At 45.1% G+C, this 22,785-nt stretch overlaps 2 protein-coding genes and 2 non-coding genes across 4 annotated transcripts; 2 read left to right on the forward strand and 2 right to left on the reverse strand.

The window, feature by feature from the left end:
* Positions 1-869: 869 nt before the first annotated feature.
* Positions 870-1,406, forward strand: LOC109759079 (uncharacterized). The gene has a single exon (XM_020317917.1). It carries the CDS (start codon positions 870-872, stop codon positions 1,404-1,406), a length of 537 nt encoding a protein of 178 aa, XP_020173506.1.
* Positions 1,407-6,373: 4,967 nt separating this feature from the next.
* TRNAK-CUU (transfer RNA lysine (anticodon CUU)) lies at positions 6,374-6,446 on the reverse strand. The gene has a single exon. It is a non-coding gene; the product is annotated as a tRNA-Lys (tRNA).
* A 499-nt stretch (positions 6,447-6,945) lies between these two features.
* On the reverse strand, positions 6,946-16,479 carry LOC109759081 (transcription initiation factor TFIID subunit 9). Its single transcript, XM_045235070.2, has 2 exons — positions 14,841-16,479; positions 6,946-7,293 (listed from the first exon to the last, which is right to left on the reverse strand). The coding sequence occupies exons 1-2, from the start codon at positions 15,153-15,155 to the stop codon at positions 6,946-6,948; spliced, it is 663 nt and encodes a 220-aa protein (XP_045091005.1). The 5' UTR covers positions 15,156-16,479.
* TRNAS-GCU (transfer RNA serine (anticodon GCU)) lies at positions 15,257-15,338 on the forward strand. Its single transcript has one exon. It is a non-coding gene; the product is annotated as a tRNA-Ser (tRNA).
* Positions 16,480-22,785: the final 6,306 nt, after the last annotated feature.

The following is a 22,785-nucleotide window of genomic DNA, read 5'->3' on the forward strand; positions in this document are numbered from 1 at the left end:
AAGACTACAAGCCGAAAACACTAGTTCGAGGATGGACCTTACCTCCTCAGCTTCGAAGACAAGTTCAGGGGCTACTGACGATGTTCTGGACTAGGGGGTCCCAACCTAGTCGGCCCACAGTCCACGGGCCAAGCTTACAACCCGCCAATCTCTATAAGGAAGAACTCTGGAGGCCTCGAACACAGATGTGATCAAGACGGACACTGCCGAAGACTGGGCGTATACTTCAAGGACAACTCCAGCTGTCGGTGTGTTTATTCCTAGTTGGCAACCGACCGTATGTAACCCTAGATACCTTTGGTACCTATATAAACCAGGGGGTTTGGTCTGTAGAGGCACAATTACAATTACCAGCCTTAGAGCATCTCCAGCCGCGCCCCCAACACGCCCTCCCCAGGCGATATTTTCACGCCGGCGCACAAAAATCGGCCCAGCCACGCCCCCAGAAGCCCATTTTTTGCCGGCTCGGGCCGAATTTGGCGTCGGCGGACCCAAGCCGAACCCGGCGCGCTGGGGGGCGCTCGGGGGCGCCGGGTGAAACGGTTTTGGCGCGAACTAAACGCGGGCCCCCGAGTCAGCGACACGGTGCTTCTCGTCGCTTCGTCGTCCTCATCGCCTCGGTTCCCACGGGGGAGGGGGATCAATGCCAAAGCTGCGGCGCGCTGCCGCGCCGGTCAGCATCCATTGATGCCTCACGGGCGGCGCAGTGAAGGCGCGGCGCCACGCGTATGCCCGGCGGCCACGCGGACGCCGCCCGCCCGCGGCTATAAAAAGCCTACCCCCCGCCGGTGGACGCACACTTCCCCTCTCCTCTCCTCTCCTCATCGGCGCTCCTGCGTGCCTCCTCTCTTTCTCGCCTCTGCGCCACCATGTCGATGCGCCGCCTGGGCGCTGCTGATTTCCACGGAGTCCGCGAGCGCCGCTCCGGCGTCTTCTCCTCCGAAATCTCGTTCGGCGAAAAACGGCTCAGTCTCGGCACCTTCGACACCGCAGAGGAGGCGGCCCGTGCGTACGACGCGGCGGCGTGGCGCCTCCGGCAGCCTCGTTGGGATATGAATTTCCCCGACGTGTTGACGAGCCAGCGCGCGCAGGATCTCGCGCATCTCCCGCGGCTTTTCACCGACGAGGATCATCGTGACAACCGGAGGCGGCAACGTCACCTAGCGATCGCGGAGATGGACGTGGAAGCCATGGCGGAGTGGCGCGAATGCTTCCCGCAGGACATCGTCAACGAGCACCAGTTTTACAAGCAACGGAGGACGGAGAGGGAGCCGAGGAGGAAGGAGCGAGCCGCCTATCGGGAGGACAAGCATGTGCGGAAGCAGGCCGCTCAATTGAACATGAAGCTAGGAGAAGCGTCGTCCTGGGACTCCGAGGACGAGCGGTATGCTGACGCCTACTTGTAGACGTCGGAGGAGGACATTACCGAGTCGGAGCCGGAAAACGACGAGTAGTTGATCTTTTATTTTAACAGGCTTTGCTATGGTGAACTATCTATGTATCATTTTCATAATGTATGCTATGGTGAACTATGTATGTATCATTTTCAACTTGCCGGCGGCGTCGGCGAGGAAGGAGGCGAGCGAGGGGCGCGCTAGGGGCAATGACCGGCGGGCCCGGGGGAGGGGAAGTGCGCGGCGGTTGGGGTTAAAAAATGAAAAACGGCCGTGGGGGGTCGGCGACTGGGGGGGAAACGCCCCCAGCGCCGATTGTATCGCCGGCTCGCCCCCAGGGGGTGATTTTTATGCGTCCTGGGGGGGGGGGGGGGGCAACGGCTGGAGATGCTCTTAGGGTTTAGAACACAACATACGATCTTGAGGTAGATCATCCTGTACTCGATACTTCATCATCAATACAATCAAAGCATGACGTAGGGTTTTACCTCTTCGAGAGGGCCCAAACCTGGGTAAACATTGTGTCCTTTGTCTCCTGTTACCCATCATTCCCAGATCCATAGCTCGGGACCCCCTACCCGAGATCTGCTGGTTTTAGTACTGATAGTAGGGCACGCCCCTAGGCTTATGGCCCCATCGAGGATCCTTTCTAGTACCTTTTCCTTCCACTATTTTTTATATATTCCAAACTAATTCTTCATAAATTTTCAGGTCATTTGGAGCTCCGCAGAATAGCTATCTCTGTTGTATCTTTTTCAGGTCAGAATTCCAGCTGCCGACAATCTCCCTGTTTTGGTGTACCTTGCATTTTAAGAGAGAAAATACATTAGAATTGCATCACAAAGTGAAATATAACTTCAAAACAATAAAAATAATAGTAAGAAAACATGATGCAAAATAGACGTATCGAATCCTTCTACGGGCCCGGAGACAATGACCGGTTATGTGGTGATTTCTCTGACAAAGAAAATGCGGACGCATTATTTTAGATTGGCCCCTTGGCGTCGGGGCCTAATGGCTCCCAGCTCGCTTTTTTAGCACAACTGGTCTTTCAAGGAGACTGTTATTGCAGCTGTCAAGAAATTTTTTCGGACCAACGTCATGCCACCTGAGGTTAATGATATAGTAATTGTCATGATTCCGAAAATCCATAATCCGATAAAATCACTAATTTTTGCCTATTACCTTATGTAATATGGTTTATAACGTTGTCTCCAAATGCCTGGTAATTAATAGGCTTAGGCCCGTGCTGGATATAATTTCTCCTTCCGAGAGTGCCTTTATACCAGGCCGTATGATCACTGCTAATGAACATGTGGCGTTTGAGTGCATTCACCACATCAAACAGGAGAAGGATCCCAGGTGGAGTTTTTGTGCCTACAAACTTGATCTCTCCAAATCATATGATCGGGTTTACTGGAATTACCTTAGGAAAACAATGCAAAAGCTTGGCTTTGCTCACCGTTGGGTCAAAAGGATAATGTGTTGTGTGACCTCAATGGGATATTCTGTAAAAATTAATGGAGCCATCTTGGATTCTTTTGCACTGACGTGTGGCCTTCAGAAAGGTGATCCATTATCCCCTTATTTGTTTTTGCTTATTGCTGATGGTCTCTCTGCTCTCATAAACCAAGGAATTGCATCAGATAATATTACTCCTTTGAAAATCACAAGGTAGGCTTCAGATATTTCACATTTGCTATTGGCCGATGATACTTTGTTGTTCTTTAAAGCATGTGTTCAGTAGGCCACCCATATTAAAAACATATTGGATGCCTATGGACTTGCCACTGGGCAACTCATTACCCCTGACAAATGTTTTGTTCTGTTTGGTAACTCATGTCCGGATGACTCCATGTATTCTGTTAAGGGTGGCCTCCATGTTGTCATGTCCGGTTTTGAAGTGAAGTATCTCGGATTGCTGATATGTCTCCAACGTATCTATAATTTTTGATTGTTTCATGCTATTTTATTATCAATCTTGGATGTTTTATAATCATTTTATATCATTTTTTCGTACTAACCTATTGACATAGTGCCAGTTGCTGTTTTCCATGTTTTTTACATCGCAGGAAATCAATATCAAACCGAGTCCAAATGCCCCGAAACTTTACGGAGAATTTTGATGGGCCAGAAGGAACACAACGGGCCCTGGTTGCACCTGGGGGGAGTCCCGAGGAGGGGACAACCCACCAGGGCTTGCCAGGAGGCCCAGGCGCGCCCTGGTGGGTTGTGCCCACCTCGGGTGCCCCCCGGACCGCCTCTTTGCTCTATAAATATCCCAAAAATCCAGAAACCCTAGGGGAGTCGACGAAATATTCATCCAGCCGCCGCAGAGTCCAGAACCACCAGATCCAATCTAGACACCATCACAGAGGGGTTCACCACTTCCATTGGTGCCTCTCTGATGATGCGTGAGTAGTTCTTTGTAGACCTTCGGGTCCGTAGTTAGTAGCTAGATGGCTTCCTCTCTCTCTTTTGATTCTCAATACAATGGTCTCTTGGAGATCCATATGATGTAACCCTTTTTGCGGTGTGTTTGTTGGGATCTGATGAACTTCGAGTTTATGATCAGTTATATCTTTTTATATCCATGAAAGTTATTTGAGTTTCTTTGATCTCTTATAGCCTCGTATTTCTTCTCTGATATTTGGGTTTTGTTTGGCCAACTTGATCTATTTATCTTGCAATCGGAAGAGGTGCCCGGTAGTGGGTTCGATCTTACGGTGCTTGATCCCAGTGACAGAAAGGGAACCGACACGTATGTATCGTTGCTACTAAGGATAAAAAGATGGGATCTATATCTGCCACAATAGATAAACGGATCTTGTCTATATCATGTCATCGTTCTTATTGCATTACTCCGTTTTTCCATGAACTTAATACACTAGATGCATGCTGGATAGCGGTCGATGCATGGAGTAATAGTAGTAGATGCAGGCAGGAGTCGGTCTACTAATCTTAGACGTGATGCCTATGTAATGATCATTGCCTGAATATCGTCATAATTATTTGAAGTTCTATCAATTGCCCAACAGTAATTTGTTTACCCACCGTTTGCTATTTTCTCGAGAGAAGCCACTAGTGAAACCTACGTCCCCCGAGTCTTCTTTCTCATATATTTGCTTTGCGATCTATTTTATTTGCTCTTTTTATTCAGATCTATTAAACCAAAAATACTTTGCTGCACTTTATTTTATTTGCGATCTATTATTTCAATCTATTACAGTTTTCTCCCGTCCACGCACCGTTTCTGGCGCCGTACCCCGAAAGGGATTGACAACCCCTTTAACACGTCGGGTTGCGAGGTGTTGTTATTTGTGTGCAGGGGTTGTTTACGTTGTGTTGCTTGGTTCTCCTACTGGTTCGATAACCTTGGTTTCATATCTGAGGGAAATACCTACCGCCGTTGTGATGCATCATCCCTTCCTCTTTGGGAAAATACCCACGTAGCTTCAGGCGACATCAATTGCCCACACCTGATGGAAAATGTCTAAAGGTAAATTTCAGAACCCGCAAGTCAAACTCACCAAGCTGTTTGTCATGGCCTTGAACTCATGAAAAAATGTCTTGTTTGAAAGATTGCCAATGGTAAAAAATAGGATTTGGACCAATCGTTGGATTGCACAGGAGCCTATTGGTGGGTTGATTTCAGCAAAGGGTCGGTGTAGATTTAAGTGGATCTCTAAGCTTATGGACCACAAAGGTAACTAGGACAGCACAAAGCTTCATCAATTTTTCTCCACGTTGACGTTTGTGAGATCCAGAAAATTCAACCTTTTCATGGACTTGGCGAAGACTACATTGCTTGGACTACATTGATAGGTCTGCTGTTTGGAAAGCTATTTGGTCTTGTTCCACGCCTTTGAAAGTGCTTACCTTGGCGTCTTGCAACTAAATCATTAGCTACCTGGAGCAACAAAAAGGTGCGTCACTTGGAGACCTACGCCATGTGCCCTATATGTGACGTTGAGGAGGAGCATTCCTATCATACTTTATGTAGATGCACACATGCTATATCGCTTCGGCATGTCATGGCATCTGAATGGACTTTACTTGGACTTACTAGTATAAGACCTTGCTATGATTGTTTGCCCAGATTGTGTGCGGGCTGGACGATTCAACTAGGGTTCGGTTCCTTATGCAGTTGTGACGGATATGGTACGTCAGAAACGAAATTGTGCACTCAGAGCCAGCCCCGCCCGTTGATGTGTCTACAAGGTTCCTCTCCAGCTATGTGTCTACCTTGCATTCTATTGCTTTCGATCCAAGTGCAGACCATGCAAAAGGAAAAGCTCATGTTCAAACATTCTATCGACATGTGATATCGACATACAGTAATGGACCTTCCATGGATCACAGCGTATGGAAGTTTCCACTTTATGGCCGGGATAAACTTAATGTTAAGGGTTCCTTTTTTGGATGGTATTGGAGGGACGTGCATGATTTTAAGGGATGCTTCCGGTGGCATCATTTTTTGTCCGTGCACACACCTATTCTCATGCAATGATGTGTTTGAATCTGAAATTTTGGCAATCAGAGAAGGATTGATGCTGGCCTTGCAATGTAGTAACCTTCCTATTGATGTGGAGTCGGATTGTTTGGAAGAGGTCAACATATGGTGAGAAGCAGAGATGTCAACAGATTGAAGTACGCTTTGTTGATAAAAATATATATCAAGGAGAGCTTTTCCCGTAGTTCTTGTGCATTACTCATATACACTGCACTTAGAATTTTTATAGTCATGATTTGGCAAATTTTGATAGATCTCAAGGGCAAACTGTTGTGTGGCTTGGGTCAGGTTTCGGAACGTAATTGTATTCCCTGATTGAGTAATACAAGAAGTATTTCGAAAAAAAGAAACTATTCCAACACAGCCTGAGCAAAGAGTAGGTTCCTGCGTACAAATTACAAGCTGATTCATCATAACATTGCACATGGAAATCGATTCCTAGGGAGTGGGAAAAAAAATAAGAGGTCGCCCACCGTGGGGCTCGAACCCACGACCACAAGGTTAAGAGCCTTGCGCTCTACCAACTGAGCTAGACGGGCTGTGCTGTTTGGATTTTGATTTCACAATAACTGATCCATGGTCTACGCACAGAAGGTATCAGTACGTCCTACTAGCCCTAGCATTAACAGCAAACGCTGATATAAAAAGACAAAAATAGTGAACTACAGATTTATCTCTATATTGATTCAAAAAAATTGATTTATTTCTATATTGTACCGTTAGTAGGGGTGTTCATGTATTGTTAGGTCGTCAATTTAACCAACCAAATATGTGCCACATGCCACCAAAAGCATAATAGGAACACAGTCGCAATAGAAACACCGATTTAGCATTCAGAAACAACGACGGGACAACTCAAGTTCGACAAGATATACAAAATCAAAAAGTCAGAAATTAATTAACCAGAGGTGCACGGCTACTACTTACACTACTTGCAAGGCTGCTCCCTTTCCTCAACAATCAGCATTTTTTCATGGTGGAATAGGAGGGCGCTAGCCAGAAAGGGCGGTCCCAGCAAGCTGCACAGGCATCAGTTAGTTAGCCCATGCTCAACTGATCAATTGTCACTAGAGGGCGTTTTGCAGCCGCGGCAGCCACCGCGTTCAGTTGGAAAGAAACCCTCTGGCTCTGGCTCTGAGGCTGATGTTGCTCGCTGCCTCTCTGATCCTGCGAATAGTTTGAACTGGGATTGGCAGGGATTGCGTCGGCTCTCTCGTTGTCATCTTCTGCTTCTTCAGTCTGAGTTGGTGGCTTCAGTGCGGGTAGGAGCTGGTAGTTTTCACTTAACAAAGTGTCCTGCTCAGGTGGAAGAGGAATCGAGCCAGGTGGAGCGATAGACTTGGGCAGCCGGATCTTGTTCCGGCTGCGTGCCAACTCAAGTAGAACCTGTGACATCAGCAAAATTACTTTGTCAACCACCTATGCATACAGAGTACTTTGTGTCAGCTAGAGTTTCCAGGGATCTGATAAAACATAAAACAAGCACTTGAATTCAAAGCATAGCCACAAGAGTTGTTCATAGCGTTTATATACGCAAGATCTTGTTTAGTAGCACTTACCAGCTAACCCAAAAGTGAGTAAACTTGTGAGTGACCCTCAATCTCTAATATCCGTTTACTGCCTAATATGATTCATCAACATTTTAGGTATTATCTTCAGATGCCAGCCTCATACACATTGAGAATCATACCCTGTTCATTTCATGTTTCTATATAAGACCAGCCATGCATTCCAAAACATTATTTTCTACTACGCTTAGCCTGTTCCTGAAGATTTGGAGAGGTGGGAGTGGGGGGAACCAGTGTACCAATGAATTGGTAGGTAACCGTATTACAGAGTGTTATGTGGGGAATTCCATATCGGAGGAGTAAACCCAGAGGCTACAGCAGACACACCTGAGTTGGAATAGGCTAAGAGTTCAATTAATCTTTTGTTCCCTAAGTTAGGAATCGTTTCAACAGAACCTGCAGCAGTCACATTCTGCAGCACTTTAAGTCTGTATCCATCCAAGACACTGGTCTTGAGTCACCTATATAAAGGTCCCGTAGCTGCAGTGACTGATGCAAGTTATCAATAAAGAAATCTCCCCCTAATCTCTATTCGCCACTACCCCGTTACCTTTCTGATCTGTGATGGCTACAGTGCCTCCTAGTCGATACCTTATCAGCCCTCTATGTGATTATTTGACTTGACCCATCCATGAAGAGTGTCCTGGTACAAAGCAGCATCTCTGCACTAACAGAAGAGGGTATTTATTTCTTGCTCGGTTCTCAAAGGTTAAATTGTGTATATGGAACTACTAGTTGCACATGATTCCTAAGATTTTAGACCCTTCAGCTGATAAGCATTCAACTTTCCAAACAAGAAATGGGCTCAGTTGAACATTCCTAACAAGATATGGTGTCATGGACTGAACTGAAGTCAATGTTCTGCCCCAACTGGTGTCTCCTTGCATCATGTGTGCAGATATGGAAGGTTTTCCTTGATGGAGGTTAGAAAGGGCTCTTTTGCTCTACTTCTTTTTCTTTTTTACTTTGAGAAGGGGTTCTATTCTGCTACCTTCACTTCTGACTTTTCCCACCTATTGGTATTGAACTTACATGAGCAATGCTATTCATACATACAGGTTCGACAAAAAGTTTTACGTACCAGTTCATTGTAGTGACGGTTGCTAAGATCGTGGGAGCAGTAACAATCCAAAATAATTAAATAAACCAGTACGCATGGATTTCATAAGATTTTTACGTAAGAATAGGATTTTCCTTACATCGAGAAGGTATTCGTTTCTGCTACTAGCTGCACACTGGGATTTAAATCTCGGCACTCCCTGATTACCCCACCAAACTGGCAAAAGTTCTGTCAGTTCCAACTTCCTAAAGGATAAAGGAGTCATCTTGGTCCTAGTGGTAGAGTGGTACTGGTAATGTACTACTCCCTCCGTAAAGAAATATAAGAGCGTACAGATCACTAAAGTAGTGATCTAAACGCTCTTATATTTGTTTACAGAGGGAGTAATTGAGATGAATCTGGGTTCGAATCCCACGTTCCCTCGGACACCTACGAGTGTAGAAAAAACGACATTTCATGAGCTCAAGGACTAAAAACCACAATCTCTCTGTTGCGTTGCGGATGGTGGCTTCTAAACACCATGTCTGAATCTTTGATTGATGTGTTCTTATTGTGGAACGCATTTAATCGAGAAGTTGAGCCTTATTTAAAATTCAAATTTTCCCCAAAAAATATCTCTCAGCTAAGAACCAGAAATTAACTGAAGTCTCAACAGCACACATCATTTTTCGTACTCTTAGCCGTTGAGATTTCAGCCAAGAACCAGATATTTTTCGTGCTCCAATTGGAGGGAGTAGATTGTTTCCTCTGCGACACATCACATCCTCTACAGTGCTTATCCCCAATTGGAGTCCACAACATTACTCCCTCCGAATCTGATAGGTTCACAGGAAAGCCGGTCCTGGATCTAGAGTTTAAAGTGGCACCTAGCCCTAGTCATTCACCAATTGAATGAAGCTACGGAACCTAGTAATTTGTCCGAATCTAACGAAGATATACTCTAGGGTTTTTACTGAGATTGGGAAAGAAGTCCACATCACCCCCTGTGGTTTCAGAAACCGACTAACCCACCCCCCAACTCTAAAACCAGTTAACTAATCCCCTGAGATATCTAATACCAGCCAAGGCACCCCCTAATCCCAATTAGAGTGGTATCTGCCGGTGGTTTTGCTTACGTGGCTCTACAGGATGGCCACGTCGGCTTGGTATTGTGGCGCAGAAGACTTAACTGCTCCTCCGGTTTGTTTGGGCCTCGTCTCCCATATTTCCTTTCGACGAGACGGCGGCGGGGCAAGACGTGATGATCGCCGCTTGAAGGTAGCGGCGCGACGACTCCAGGATTCCAGGTTAGGCGCTAAGCTCTTCCATGCCCAGCACACACGTACTTCTCTGCGTGGACTATGCATTGAAACTTGCACACCTGCAAGGCTGCAACGACCCTTTCTGAATTCAGATGTCAGACGCCAACTAGATAGTCCTCGATCAGTTTGGTGATTAGTACTAACGACCCTTTGCTGGATTTAACAGTCGATAACCCAGGTTGATGCCTGTCTGCATGTACTTTAGAAGTAATCAACATTGGCAAAATGCCCTGTGTATTCCAGGATGCATGCATACCTTTAGCATGAGCGGGACGGGAGCATTTTAAATTTTGGAATAGACTAGACTCATATAAACTTTGTTACGTACATTTTAGAAATTTGTAAGTATTGAGAAGCAATAATAATTTGTGCTGCTGCACTCATTTTAACAGGACGGTTTTATGCTTGACTGTACATTAATTTAGAGGTTGACTATTGAAACAGTTCATATCCGGAGGGCTTATATGTGTGTGATTTGTCACGGGTTTGATTGCATAGGGATTCAATCTTATATATGTGCAGAGCGCTTATATATGTGTTTTATTTGTTGTTATTTCGCAGGTATGAAACCACTCGGTTATCTATCTGTCCGGCAGGCAGAACAGGGAGAGAGACAACGAGAGGAACAATGTTCAGAAGAGAAGATAAATTCAGAGGAATGTAGAGGAGATGCATGAGGTAGCTGAAGATGCACATGTATTTCATCGGCCCTAGAAGTTGCCAGTTTCTAGGAAGGTTGTGAAGGGAAGTAGGTCCATAACAGGACAATCAAAGGTGGCTGAAGGAAAAAGAAACAAAGGGGTGGAGATGAATCCACAAGCAGTGATAGTGATTATGAGGTTGATTTAGAAGAAGAAAATAGTTCTGCTGATGATGAAGAAGCAATTGAATTCAGAAAATATGCAAGGGACCTCAAGAACAAGGTCAGGAACAAAATGCTTGGAGAAGAGGATGACAAAGCAGTTGATGTGCTAGAGGATTTCCTTGTCCCAGAGGATTGCAAGCTTGATGATGGTGATGGTGATACACACCTTATTTTGACAGCGTAGATGATTTATCTTATGATGAAGCAAGTGATGGGGATGACATGCCTAAGAGGAAGAAGACGGAGCACATAGTTTATGATAGCACTTCTGAAATTCCTTTATTCTCTGTTGGTATGGCCTTCCATGACAGTAGGGAGTTCAAGAATGCATTGGTCAAGTATGGACTGAAAACATATCACCACTTGTTATTTCCAAAAGATGAGAAAAAGAGAGTAAGTGCAAAATGCAGTTGGCCTGGCTGTCCTTGGAGTATTTATGGGTCCATTACTAGCAGGTCTGATTGGTTGCTAGTATGGAGGTACAATAATGAGCACACATGCATTCCAAGAAGGGACAACAAGCTGGTCACATGTGGTGTCATTGCAAAGAAGTATTTTAGGCAAATCAGGGACAATCCATCATGGAAGGCAGAGCATATTCAACAAGCTGTTCTTCAGGATCTAGTAGCTGATGTGTCCATCTCCAAATGCAAACGAGCAAAGAAACTTGTTATGGAGAAGATAATTGATCTATCTGATGGTGAGTATGCTCGGGTTTATGATTATCAGCTTGAGTTGCTTAGAAGCAACCCCGGTAGCACTATCGCAGTGACATTAAATCCAGAAATTCTTAACATCAATGTGTTTGAAAGAATGTATATGTGTTTAGATGGTTGCAAGAAAGGATTTCTTGCAGGATGTAGAAGAGTGGTGGGGCTAGATGGATGTTTTTTGAAGGGTGCATTCAAGGGGCAGTTGCTTTGTGCAATTGGCAGATATGCGAATAACCAGATGTATCCAATAGCTTGGGCAATAGTAGAGGTTGAGAGTTATGAGTCCTGGTACTGGTTCATTGGGTTTCTTCAAAAAGATCTCCAGATAAATAACAATGGTGAAGGATGGGTTTTCATCTCTGATCAACAGAAAGTGAGCTAAATTTTTGTTACTCATATTTTTGTTATTACATATATGATACAGAATTAATTCTCTTACTCTCCTATTGTCCTTATGGATGTGAGATTATTTGCTTATGTCAATTTTTTCTTTCCTTATGTAGGGTCTCATCAGGGCAGTCAAATGAGATTGTGCCCCTAGCAGAGCATAGGATGTGTGCAAGACATTTATGCTAATTGGAGAAAAGAACACAGGGACAAGGTCTTTCAGAAAATGTTCTGGGCATGTGCGAAGTCATCAGATAGAAGCCAATTCAATTACAACAGGGCTAAGCTTGCACAAAACACAGTAGAAGGTGTGAGAGACATGATGAAAACCGCGCCAGAGCATTGGTGTAGGGCCTACTTTAGGATTGGCTCTTTCTGTGAGTCAGTTGAGAACAACATGTGTGAGTCATTTAATAATGCCATCATGAGATCAAGGTTCTACCCTGTAGTAACGGCAATGGAAATCATTAGAAAGAAGGTCACTGTGAGGATCCAACAAAACAGAGCAAAGTCTCAGAAGTGGCATGGAACCATTTATCCAAATATTTTTAAGAAATTGAAGGTCAACATTGAGAGATCCGCTAGGTGTCAAGTGTTGTGGAATGGAAAGGATGGGTTTGAAGTACATGAAGGTGAGCACAGGAGATACACGGTAAATCTAGAAAACTAGACATGTTCATGTAGATATTGGTGGCTTTCTGGCTTGCCTTGTTGTCATGCAGTGAGTGCAATCTACACCTGCTCGAGAGATTTAGATCTCTACATTTCACCTTGCTACTCAATAGCTGAGTACGACAGAATTTATGATCATGTTCTTCAGCCTGTGAATGGACCAGAAGATTGGCTAATTTATGAAAAACCTAGACCTCTTCCACCTAAGAAAAGAACTCAGAAAGGTAGGCCCCAGACAAAGAGAAGGCAGGAAGAAGGAGAGAAACCTAGGGACCCATCAAAAATGTCACGTGCAGGCACTCAGGTCACATGTTCAAGTTGTGGAACCCAGGGGCACAACAAAAGAAAATGTACTAACAACAATACTGCTGGCAATAAAGAGCATGCAAACTTCACAAGAGCAACTACAAGGAGAAAGGATAAACAAGCAAGAACAGAGGTGGCCCCTTTCTCTCTCCTTTTACTTGCATTTTCTTCCTAACATGTGCAAATGTGCTCACATTTATTTTTTTCAATACAGCAAACTCATGTCCCATCAACACAAGAAAGTTCAGCTCCTGGTCCATCATGCATCAAAGCAAGCTCCATCTAAGCCATCAAATAGGAAGAAGAAGGTCTCAACTTCACAAAATAGTCCTTCCACTGCACCTTTCTATGGGAGAGCAAAGAATAGATCTCAGCCAATGCCAAACCAATCAGGATTCCAATGGTGGTTATGTGACAATAATTGAACTGCTAGTTACCTAGTTACATTCAAATAAATATGAACTTTTGGTACATGATTCACTATTATGCATGCTCTGGTTCATGCTATATTATGTAAAACTGGTACTGGTAGCACTTGTTCCCTGTTATGTGACACATGTACTGTTTTGCGATGTGGGCATGACTTGTTCTTATGTGATTTCACTGCTGTGTTTAGAAAAATGCATTCTTCCGAAGTAAAGCTGAAACAGGACAGATAATTGTAGTCATGTCTTGTTTATTAATTCTGCTATTGCCAATTTGCAATAATGATGGAAAATGTAAATAAGATGTTGCCAATTTGCAACCATGATAGTTACAACAACAGAGTACTTCCAATTCACAAAAGCTTTCATTCATGTCACAAGAAAATATTGCATTCATATTACATATATTGATGCATATGCAACTACACTCAGAAGTACATTCCCTAAATAAAATGCTTCATCTGAATTCTCTTTTCTCAACTAAACTGGGACAACAACACCAGCAAGAGAAGATAACACTTTTTACAAGTACTGATTCTCAATCTCAACTTCACTGAATTCTCTCTTCTAAGAGCATTAGTACATGCCTCTACAAAGAGTATAATATACACCATTTGGGCCCCTTGGATGATTCTGTGTCTAGTTTTCCTGCAATTATGGATGCTTTGAGCAGGTTTCAGTTTCAGGCTCTGCCAATCAAGGTCTATTTGGATCATCTAGGAGAACAACTTGGTGAAATTGTTAACCTTCTTGCCCTCTCCAACTGCAACGTGTGACCTGCGTCTCTGATGATCTCTAGTCTGGATTCCTTGCCTAGATGCCTGCACTAACCAACAAAAAACACAACCACTGTTATTCTCTTTTCCTTTTGAAGAAAGGCTATGTTGTTAGTATCATACAGGATTCATGTAAGCTAAATTACCACTCGCATTTTACCTTTATAGTTTGTAGCCAAAATCGATGGGGAACACCTAGTCCTTGTCTCCCTTGTAATACAGAGAACAAATTGAACCAACGACGCATTCTACTTGTAAAAAAATCCCAACGAAAGCAGAACAGGGCATTGCCTTCAAAAAAGCTTAAAATTCAATATACCTGCATCTGTACTGTCCCAATTAATACTCACGATGTACATCGAACAAGAACTCCAAGATGAGATTGCGCTGCTCCATTGATCCATGGCGAGGGTGGTCCTTGTTCAGGGAGCTTCCAGGTCATGGGAGAATGAGGGATCGGGGGAGGAGAGGGGCGGCCATGGCGGCGAACAGGGGAGGAGAGGAACCAGAGAACAAAAAGACGACTAGTTTCAGCGGGCGGCCATGGCGACAAACAAGGCAAGAGGAAGAGATGAACTATCAGATTGGGGATTGGGGATTGGATGAATTAGGAACAGCCGCCGGCCCGTGCTGATATCTCCTGCGCCACAGTACCAAGCCGACGTGGCCACCCTGTAGAGCCACGTAAGCAAAACCACCGGCAGATACCATTCTAATTGGGATTAGGGGGTGCCTTGGCTGGTATTAGATATCTCAGGGGATTAGTTAACTGGTTTCAGAGTTAGGGGGGTGGGTTAGTCGGTTTCTAAAACCACAGGGGGTGATGTGGACTTCTTTCCTGAGATTGGTCGTGCTCATACCTCGCGGGGCGGCGGCTGGGAGAAGGAGAAGTTGACCTTGGCCTGGATGGCGAGGCGAACGTCGTCGGCGTCGAGCTGGGGCTTGGCCGCGTGGTCGGCGTAGACCTGGGCGTCGCCGAGCACGTCCCGGACGTAGCGGTAGGCCAGGTCCAGGAACTGGTGCACTACGCGCGGCTCGTACTCGCCCTCGCCGAGCCCCATCGACCGGAGGAGCTCCCGCACCGCGCGCGCGTCGCGAGGCTCGTCCGGGCCGGAGGCTCCTCCCGCCGCCGCCGCCGCGGACGGAAGCGATGGCCGCACGCCGCCGCTGTCCATGGTCTGATTGCTGTGTCCTGGCTGGTGGGGGTTTCGGGGAACGAATCAGGGTTACATGTTGTGCCTTTTAAAAGATGGAAAGTTGTATTGCTGCCATCGAAGACGCTTTGGCCGAGTGGTTAAGGCGTGTGCCTGCTAAGTACATGGGGTTTCCCCGCGAGAGTTCGAATCTCTCAGGCGTCGATTTATTTTTTAGTTTTTTTCTCTGTCTTAGTTATTTCATCCCACTCCATTTTTCTCTCTGTTTTATTTCTCTCTATTTATTTTCCATGAAAGTTTTTTTCCTGAAATAGATATTCGCTTTTCTCACCAACTAGTTAGTATGCACGTGCAATGCACGTCTTCTTATAATTCGATATTCGGATTGATTTTTTTATGCATTTGTAGATTTTTTTGCATGGTATCCACCAAACTAATAGTCAGAGAATCATAACTTGAGTAATCTTTATGAATAAAAATATTATGTTTTGATATATTTGTATGAGGAAAAAAATCATGTGTTAGTACTATAAGATAATGACTTAATAAATTTGAAAATAAATGATCATGTTTTGTCCAAGTTGACCATACAAACGACTCATGTTTGACACGATACCCAAAACACGACTCATGTTTGACACAATCAATCATGTCCATCCATAATACCAGATTCAGTGGCTAAGAGTTACACAAAAGAATCTCTTAACAGGAAGCTCCCCATCACAATGTCTCAGGCTAAAGAAATCGTCTCGTTGCCTCCATAGCCATACCTCACGCCGACATTTTTTCACTCGTACAACCTGTCTGCTTTACAATGTTTAGAAGTGGTATGTCAGAGTTGCTGAAAACTAATTTTTATGTCAACAATATGGCACTTTTATGGTAGCACTCTTCAGAACAAGAGGAAAGAGACTGAAACTTCTCGATCTACTCTATGGTGTGTAATGTGAGCTCACTCCTCAGACTGAGCATTCAAAAGCTTTCAACAGTATTGAATATGTAGCAGAAAGGGTACTAAAAATATCAAGCATCTACGGTTTATACAATTCATTGCATTGGAGCAAAATTTCAGTGGTGTATGGTAGAGCAAGGGGGAAAACACAACATCAAGCTTGCTGCCCATATTGACATTGCCCTCTTCAAAAATTGGTGACTTATGTATCGACATCTTGGATATGTCTGCAGACATGAAGAAAATATTTAGTATGAAAGCATCATGTCTTCTCAATGATGCATTACTTAAAAACAATGTTGTTGGAAGCAGACCGTACCTGAAGGTCTAGATAAATGCTTACATGATGCAATTTATATTCCCCATGTCATGGATACAATCTTGATAACTCAAAAAAAATATTATAGGTAGACCAGAATTGCAAAATGAGGTGATCCAAAAACTGGATCTTTCACTGGCTGAGGGCAATCACTATTAGTACAAAATCAATATGGAAATATTCAATTGTTGTGAAAGAACTATAATACTTGTTGTTGCATCAGTACAATCAAGAGTGCTCAGAATTCCAAAAGGAGTTGATTTACCGTGGCTTGACTGTGACAAACTGGTGCGTCGTGGGTGAGGATCCTATGGGTGTGCAGTGCAGTAAGGCGGCGGGAGAGAAGCGAAGCAGGGGCAGTGCAACAAGAGTTCCAGGAGATCTGTAGCAGGAGATTTATGGTTACCATGATTCTAGACTACATTTATTTTAAAAAAAGTTGAACTGGGCGCAATTTGTTTTGTGGTTAATCCACTGCCCCTGAATGCTTTGGCAAATTATGAAGACAAGAAACAGGTATAATAGTAAGCATATAGTACCCAAACAGGTTGTAAAAGGAAAAACATAGTTGTATCATTTCATAGAATATTTTCGAAGAAGTTACATCCGAATATGTTACCCTTTTGCAATCTTTGCTAAATACAGATCATAAATGTCGGTACATGGTCAAATATGTACAAGGTCAATTATATAGATGCAATGGTACATTATATAGATATACAACAGTAGGAGAAGAGTCACTAATCATTGCATTCTAATGATTGTGTTGAGCGTCTACACTGAAATATAAGAAGCTCGTTCAAAGTAAACACTCAGTATGTACAAAAAATACAACAAAGGGAGAGTGAGATGATATACCTGATAAAAGTTCAAATAATCTACTCCCGACAAAGCTCCTTTACTTGATAAAGGTGGTAGTAGCTGTTGGGGAACGTAGCATGCAATTTCAAAAAAAAATCCTACGATCACGCAAGATCTATCTAGGAGATGCATAGCAACGAGAGGGGGAGAGTATGTCCACGTACCCTCATAGACCGAAAGCGGAAGCGTTAGTTTAACGCGGTTGATGTAGTCGAACGTCTTCGCGATCAACTGATCAACTACCGAATGTACGACACCTCCGAGTTTAGCACACGTTCAGCTCGATGACATCCCTCGAACTCTTAATCCAGCAAAGTGTCGAGGGAGAGTTTCGTCAGCACGATCGCGTGGTGACGGTGATGGTGATGTGATCCGCGCAGGGTTTCGCCTAAGCACTACGACAATATGACCGGAGGAGTAAATGGTGGAGGGGGGCACCGCACACGGCTAAGAAACAATTGATGTGCTTTGGGGTGCCCCCTGCCCCCGTATATAAAGGAGGGAGAGGGAGAGGGCCGACCTAGGCGCGCCCCCAAGGGGGTGGAGTCCTACTAGGACTCTAAGTCCTATTCGGCCTCTCCCTTCCTTCTTCCGGAGGGGGAAAGGGGGAAGAAGAGGGAGAGGGAGAAGGAAAGGGGGGCCGCGCCCCCTCCCCTTGTCCAATTCGGACTCCCTATGGGGGGGCTGTGCCACCCCCTTATGGGCTGCCCTCTCTCTCCCCTATGGCCCATGTGGCCCATTACTTTCCCCGGGGGGTTCCGGTAACCCCTTGGTACTCCGATAAATACCTGAAACACTCCGAAACCATTCCGGTGTAAGAATACTATCGTCCAATATATCAATCTTTACCTCTTGACCATTTCGATACTCCTCGTCATGTCTGTGATCTCATTCGGGACTTCGAACAACATTCGGTCACCAAATCACATAACTCATATAATACAAAACGTGATCGAACGTTAAGCGTGCGGACCCTACAGGTTTGAGAACTATGTAGACATGACCGAGACACCTCTCCGGTCAATAACCAACAGCGGAACCTGGATGCTCATATTGGTTCCTACATATTCTACGAAGATCTTTATCGGTCAAACCGTAATGACAACATACGTCATTCCCTTCGTCATCGGTATGTTACTTCCCCAAGATTCGATCATCGGTATCTTCATACCTAGTTCAATCTCGTTACCGGCAAGTCTCTTTACTCGTTCCATAATGCATCATCCCGCAACTAACTCATTAGTCACATTGCTTGCAAGGCTTATCATGATGTGCATTACCGAGAGGGCCCAGAGATACCTCTCCGATACTCGGAGTGACAAATCCTAATCTTGATCTATGCCAACCCAACAAACACCTTCGGAGACACCTGTAGAGCATCTTTATAATCACCCAGTTACATTGTGACGTTTGATAGCACACAAGGTGTTCCTCTGGTATTCCGGAGTTGCATAATCTCATAGTCAAAGGAATATGTATAAGTCATGAAGAAAGCAATAGCAATAAAACTTAACAATCATTATGCTAAGCTAACGGATGGGTCTTGTCCATCACATCATTCTCGTAATGATGTGATCCCGTTCATCAAATGACAACACATGTCTATGGTCAGGAAACTTAACCATCTTTGATCAACGAGCTAGTCAAGTAGAGGCATACTAGGGACACTTTGTTTTGTCTATGTATTCACACATGTATCAAGTTTCCGGTTAATACAATTTTAGCATGCATAATAAAAATTTATCTTGATATAAGGAAATATAAATAACTACTTTATTATTGCCTCTAGGGCATATTTCCTTCAATTGCTCGAGAAGAAGTAATCGTTATTGATAAAGACTATTGTTTCTTTGGGTAAGGTTGTATATATTTTGTTCTGATGGGTAAACCAACACAGTCGTATTAGTTGCACGATCCATAATGCTCTTTTGAACAATTATGATCCTAATGTTTCTGCGAATGACAAACTCAAATTTTGCAAATTGATGGATAGGGGGGAGTAGAAATAGTGACTACCTTAACTGAGCAAGTATTACAGAAAGGTTATATAGTTGTCATATGTTCATTTAGCTATGTAGATTCTTGACCTTGCATTGCAGTGACCAAATATTTTTCTGACGTAGTTTAATGCAGCCCCAATAGAAGAATGGAAGATAAAACATTGTTTTATTCATTGTCAGTAGAAGTGTTCAATACTATGTGACAGATTAGTGCACGTACAATTCCTGCAACTCCCCTTAAGGGCATGTACAATAGAGAATTGATGAATTCAGGAAGAAAATACACGAGTTAATGGTGAGTAAGCTAAAGGATTTTTTTAAACCAAAATTTGCATCTGTTTTAAAGAACAACGGTTATCTATGAATCAATAACTGCTTCTGATTAATTGAAACCATTTCCCCATTTTAAATTACTATTTGTGATAAATGAACAAGGAAACCCTTTTCTATTGCGTACAAAGGGAAGTACAAAATCAAGATTTAACTATTAACATGCTAAGGAATGAACAAGGAAGTTCTATATATGGGTATTAAGTACTCAAAGTATAGATGAACAGCAGATGAACATGAACTTGGGTTTCACAGTTTCCATTACAACAACACATATTATATCAAGTTGTATGAGATTTGGTTATGATGTTTTCCGTACAGAACATACTCCATCTCCATGGATCAATAGTCCAGAAAATGGCCAATGTGCATAAACCGTAACTAAAACCTGAAGTTGTACTTAAGCACTTTTAGCATAGCACCTGAAACAAAATTTACCCCCACAATGCTACTCCGAATTGCACTCGAACTGAATGAGATTACCAGTTATTGTGGGGGTAAATTTTGTTTCAGGTGCAATTCATTACCTAGGTGTTGGTACAACTACTCCATTACCTAGGTGTTGGTACAACTACTCCATTACCTAGGTGTTGGCACCTGAATTGCACTCGAACCGTCATCTCTGTCTTATTTCACCCTACTCCATTTTTCTCTCTGTATTATTTCTCTCTATTTATTTTCCATGAAAGGTTTTTTTTTCAGAAATGGATATTCGCTGTCACTACAAAAAAAAGACACATCCATGACATTTTGGGCTGAATGAATTTTTTTTCTGTCATACTTATGACACTTCTATGACGATAATTGTGACAAAACCCGGTATCATCATAGATGTGGTGGGGTCCTACTTCTATGAAAAAAAATCATGACAGAAAATGAGCTTTTCGTCCTGGGCGGGCCGGAGACGTAGCTGCATGACATTCTTTGGGCCGTCCATGACGGAAAAAACCGTGGTAGAAGAGAGGGTGAGGAAAATATCAGGGAGTTCCCGGTTACGGTGGCTGGCCGGGGGCCGAGCGATGCGCGTTTCTCTCGTACGTACGCGCATGTGTGCGAGGTGTTGGGCTCTAACTGAACCCGAGCGAGGCGTTGGGCTCTAACTGAACCCGAACGATTGCACTGCAGGCTACGCGTTACTGAACCCGAACGATCGATCGATGGCTGTTAACTGAACCCGATCGAGCGATTCCGTCGCTACTGCTGCTAACTGAAGCCGATCGATGCTGCCCCTGGATGAACAATGAGCGTTGTTGGGGGGTTTGGATGAACAGTTCCCGGTGGGGGTTGGATGAACAGGAACCCATGGTAGTAGAGGCCGTTGCCGCTGGATGAACAATACCCCGATCGATCGAGCCGGTGGATGAACAGGACCCCGTGGAGGGCTGGTTGAACAGTAGCCGGTGGAGGGCTGGTTGAACAGTAGCCGGTGGAGGGCTGGATGAACAGTAGCCCGTGGAGGGGTGGTTGAACAGGACCCCCGTGGAGAGGGCTGTTTGAACAGTAGCCGGTGGAGGAGCGCGCGGTGGAGGCTGGATGAACAGGAGCCCGTGGATGAACAGCCGCAGGTGAAGGCTGGAGGAGGTCGACGGTGGATGAACAGTAGCCCGTGGAGGCAGTCGACGGTGGAGATGAACAGTATCCCGTGGAGTCCCATTTTGCGGTACGCCATACCCCTCCTGATGAACATGACCCCTATTTCGACCGTAGCGCTCCAACACAAGTCCGTTTCCTCCGTTTTGTGGTACGCCAGACCCCTCCCGATCAACACGGCCCCGTTTTGACCGTAGGAGGTCCGTTTCCTCCATTTTGGGGTACGCCAGACCCCTTCCGATGAACAGGATTCCGTTTCCACCGTGGCCGGTCAAACACAAGGCCGTTTCCTCCGTTCTGCGGTATGCCAGGCCTCATTTCCATCGCCTGTTCCGTCCAAGCCGGTTGACTACCGATGAACCGCACACGTTCCGTTGTCTCCCGGTGAACACGACGCATTCCGTTGCCTCCCCATGAACACGATGACGACGCAGTTTCTCCGTTCCGACCCAGGCACAGCCATGTACACGAGCCTTGGTCGTACGTATGCGCGAGTAGGCGTTCGAGACCCCGCCCGTATGTACGTACGTGGCCGTATTTTCTTTCTTGTACTCTGGCAGCTGTACGTACGTGTACATGCTACGTGCGCGCCTCTACTATGACACGTGTGCGCCTCTACATCGACCAGTATGTACGTACACGTTCACAACCAGAATGACAAAGCTACGTACGCTTCGACCAGGTGGGTCCGACTGTCAGGCACTTCCTTGCGTACGAAGATGTAGTTGGTGGGTCCTAGCAGTCAGGGGGGCGAATCATTTTTTTGCCCGTAATATGGACGCACTTTCTTGCATGCGAAGATGTAGTTGGTGGGTCCCAGCAGTCAGGGGAAACGTTTTTTTTTCGCAAAATACAGTGGCCCGTCCGGTGGGTCCCTGCTGTCAGGTGGAGGAATAATTATTTTGCGCGTAATAAGGAGGCACTTCCTTGCTGCGGTCGTGGACCCATCTGTCAGCCTCTCCACGTACAGTACTCTTCCAATGGAAGTCGTTCGTTGACCACATTGACCACGCCGCGCCGAGAGCACCAGGGCGGTGGACGACGGCGAGGCCTAGGAAGGGGACTACGCGGAGCCGTGGAAGACACGGCAGTGGATGCCCACGCGGAAGGGAGTACGTGGGTTGACTGCTTTGGCTGCGATGTGAGGCTGCCGTCGCCGGAGAATAATAGGAGGTGTAGGTGAGTATAGAGGGATAGCATGGCCAGCGGTGACAGCACAGCCGGACACGGGAGGCAGGAGCAGGCGGCACGGCCGATGCTTGTTTGGACGGCTGGAGCAAGAAGACCAGAGGTTGAAGAAGCACTACCACCGTTGGATGGATATCGTACGGTAACTGGAGCTAGAATCGTTCATATTGACTAAGTTGACAAACCCTCCGTCCCCGTCAACTTAGTAGGCCCACAAGTCAGCCTCCCACTATGGAGGGTCCCAGCTAGGAGGGGGTATTCATTTTTTTGTGCGTAATAAGGAGGCACTTCCTTGCGTGCAAAGATATAGCTGGTGGGTGTGACCTGTGAGTGGGGGGACGTTTTTTCACGAAATGCAGAGGCCCTTCCGGTGGGTCCCAGCTGTCAGGTGGAGAAATCATTATTTTGCGC

Source organism: Aegilops tauschii, chromosome 3 (genome assembly GCF_002575655.3).
Source record: "Aegilops tauschii subsp. strangulata cultivar AL8/78 chromosome 3, Aet v6.0, whole genome shotgun sequence".
Taxonomy (NCBI): Eukaryota; Viridiplantae; Streptophyta; class Magnoliopsida; order Poales; family Poaceae; genus Aegilops; species Aegilops tauschii.

Coding starts and splice junctions, on each gene's coding strand:
- LOC109759079 (XM_020317917.1), top strand. CDS start 870: ATGTCGATGCGCCGCCTGGGCGCTGCTGATTTCCACGGAGTCCGCGAG.
- LOC109759081 (XM_045235070.2), bottom strand. CDS start 15,155: ATGGACAGCGGCGGCGTGCGGCCATCGCTTCCGTCCGCGGCGGCGGCG. Junction 7,294..14,840: donor CCCAGCCGCCGCCCCGCGAG/GTATGAGCACGA, acceptor CTGATGTCACAG/GTTCTACTTGAGTTGGCACG.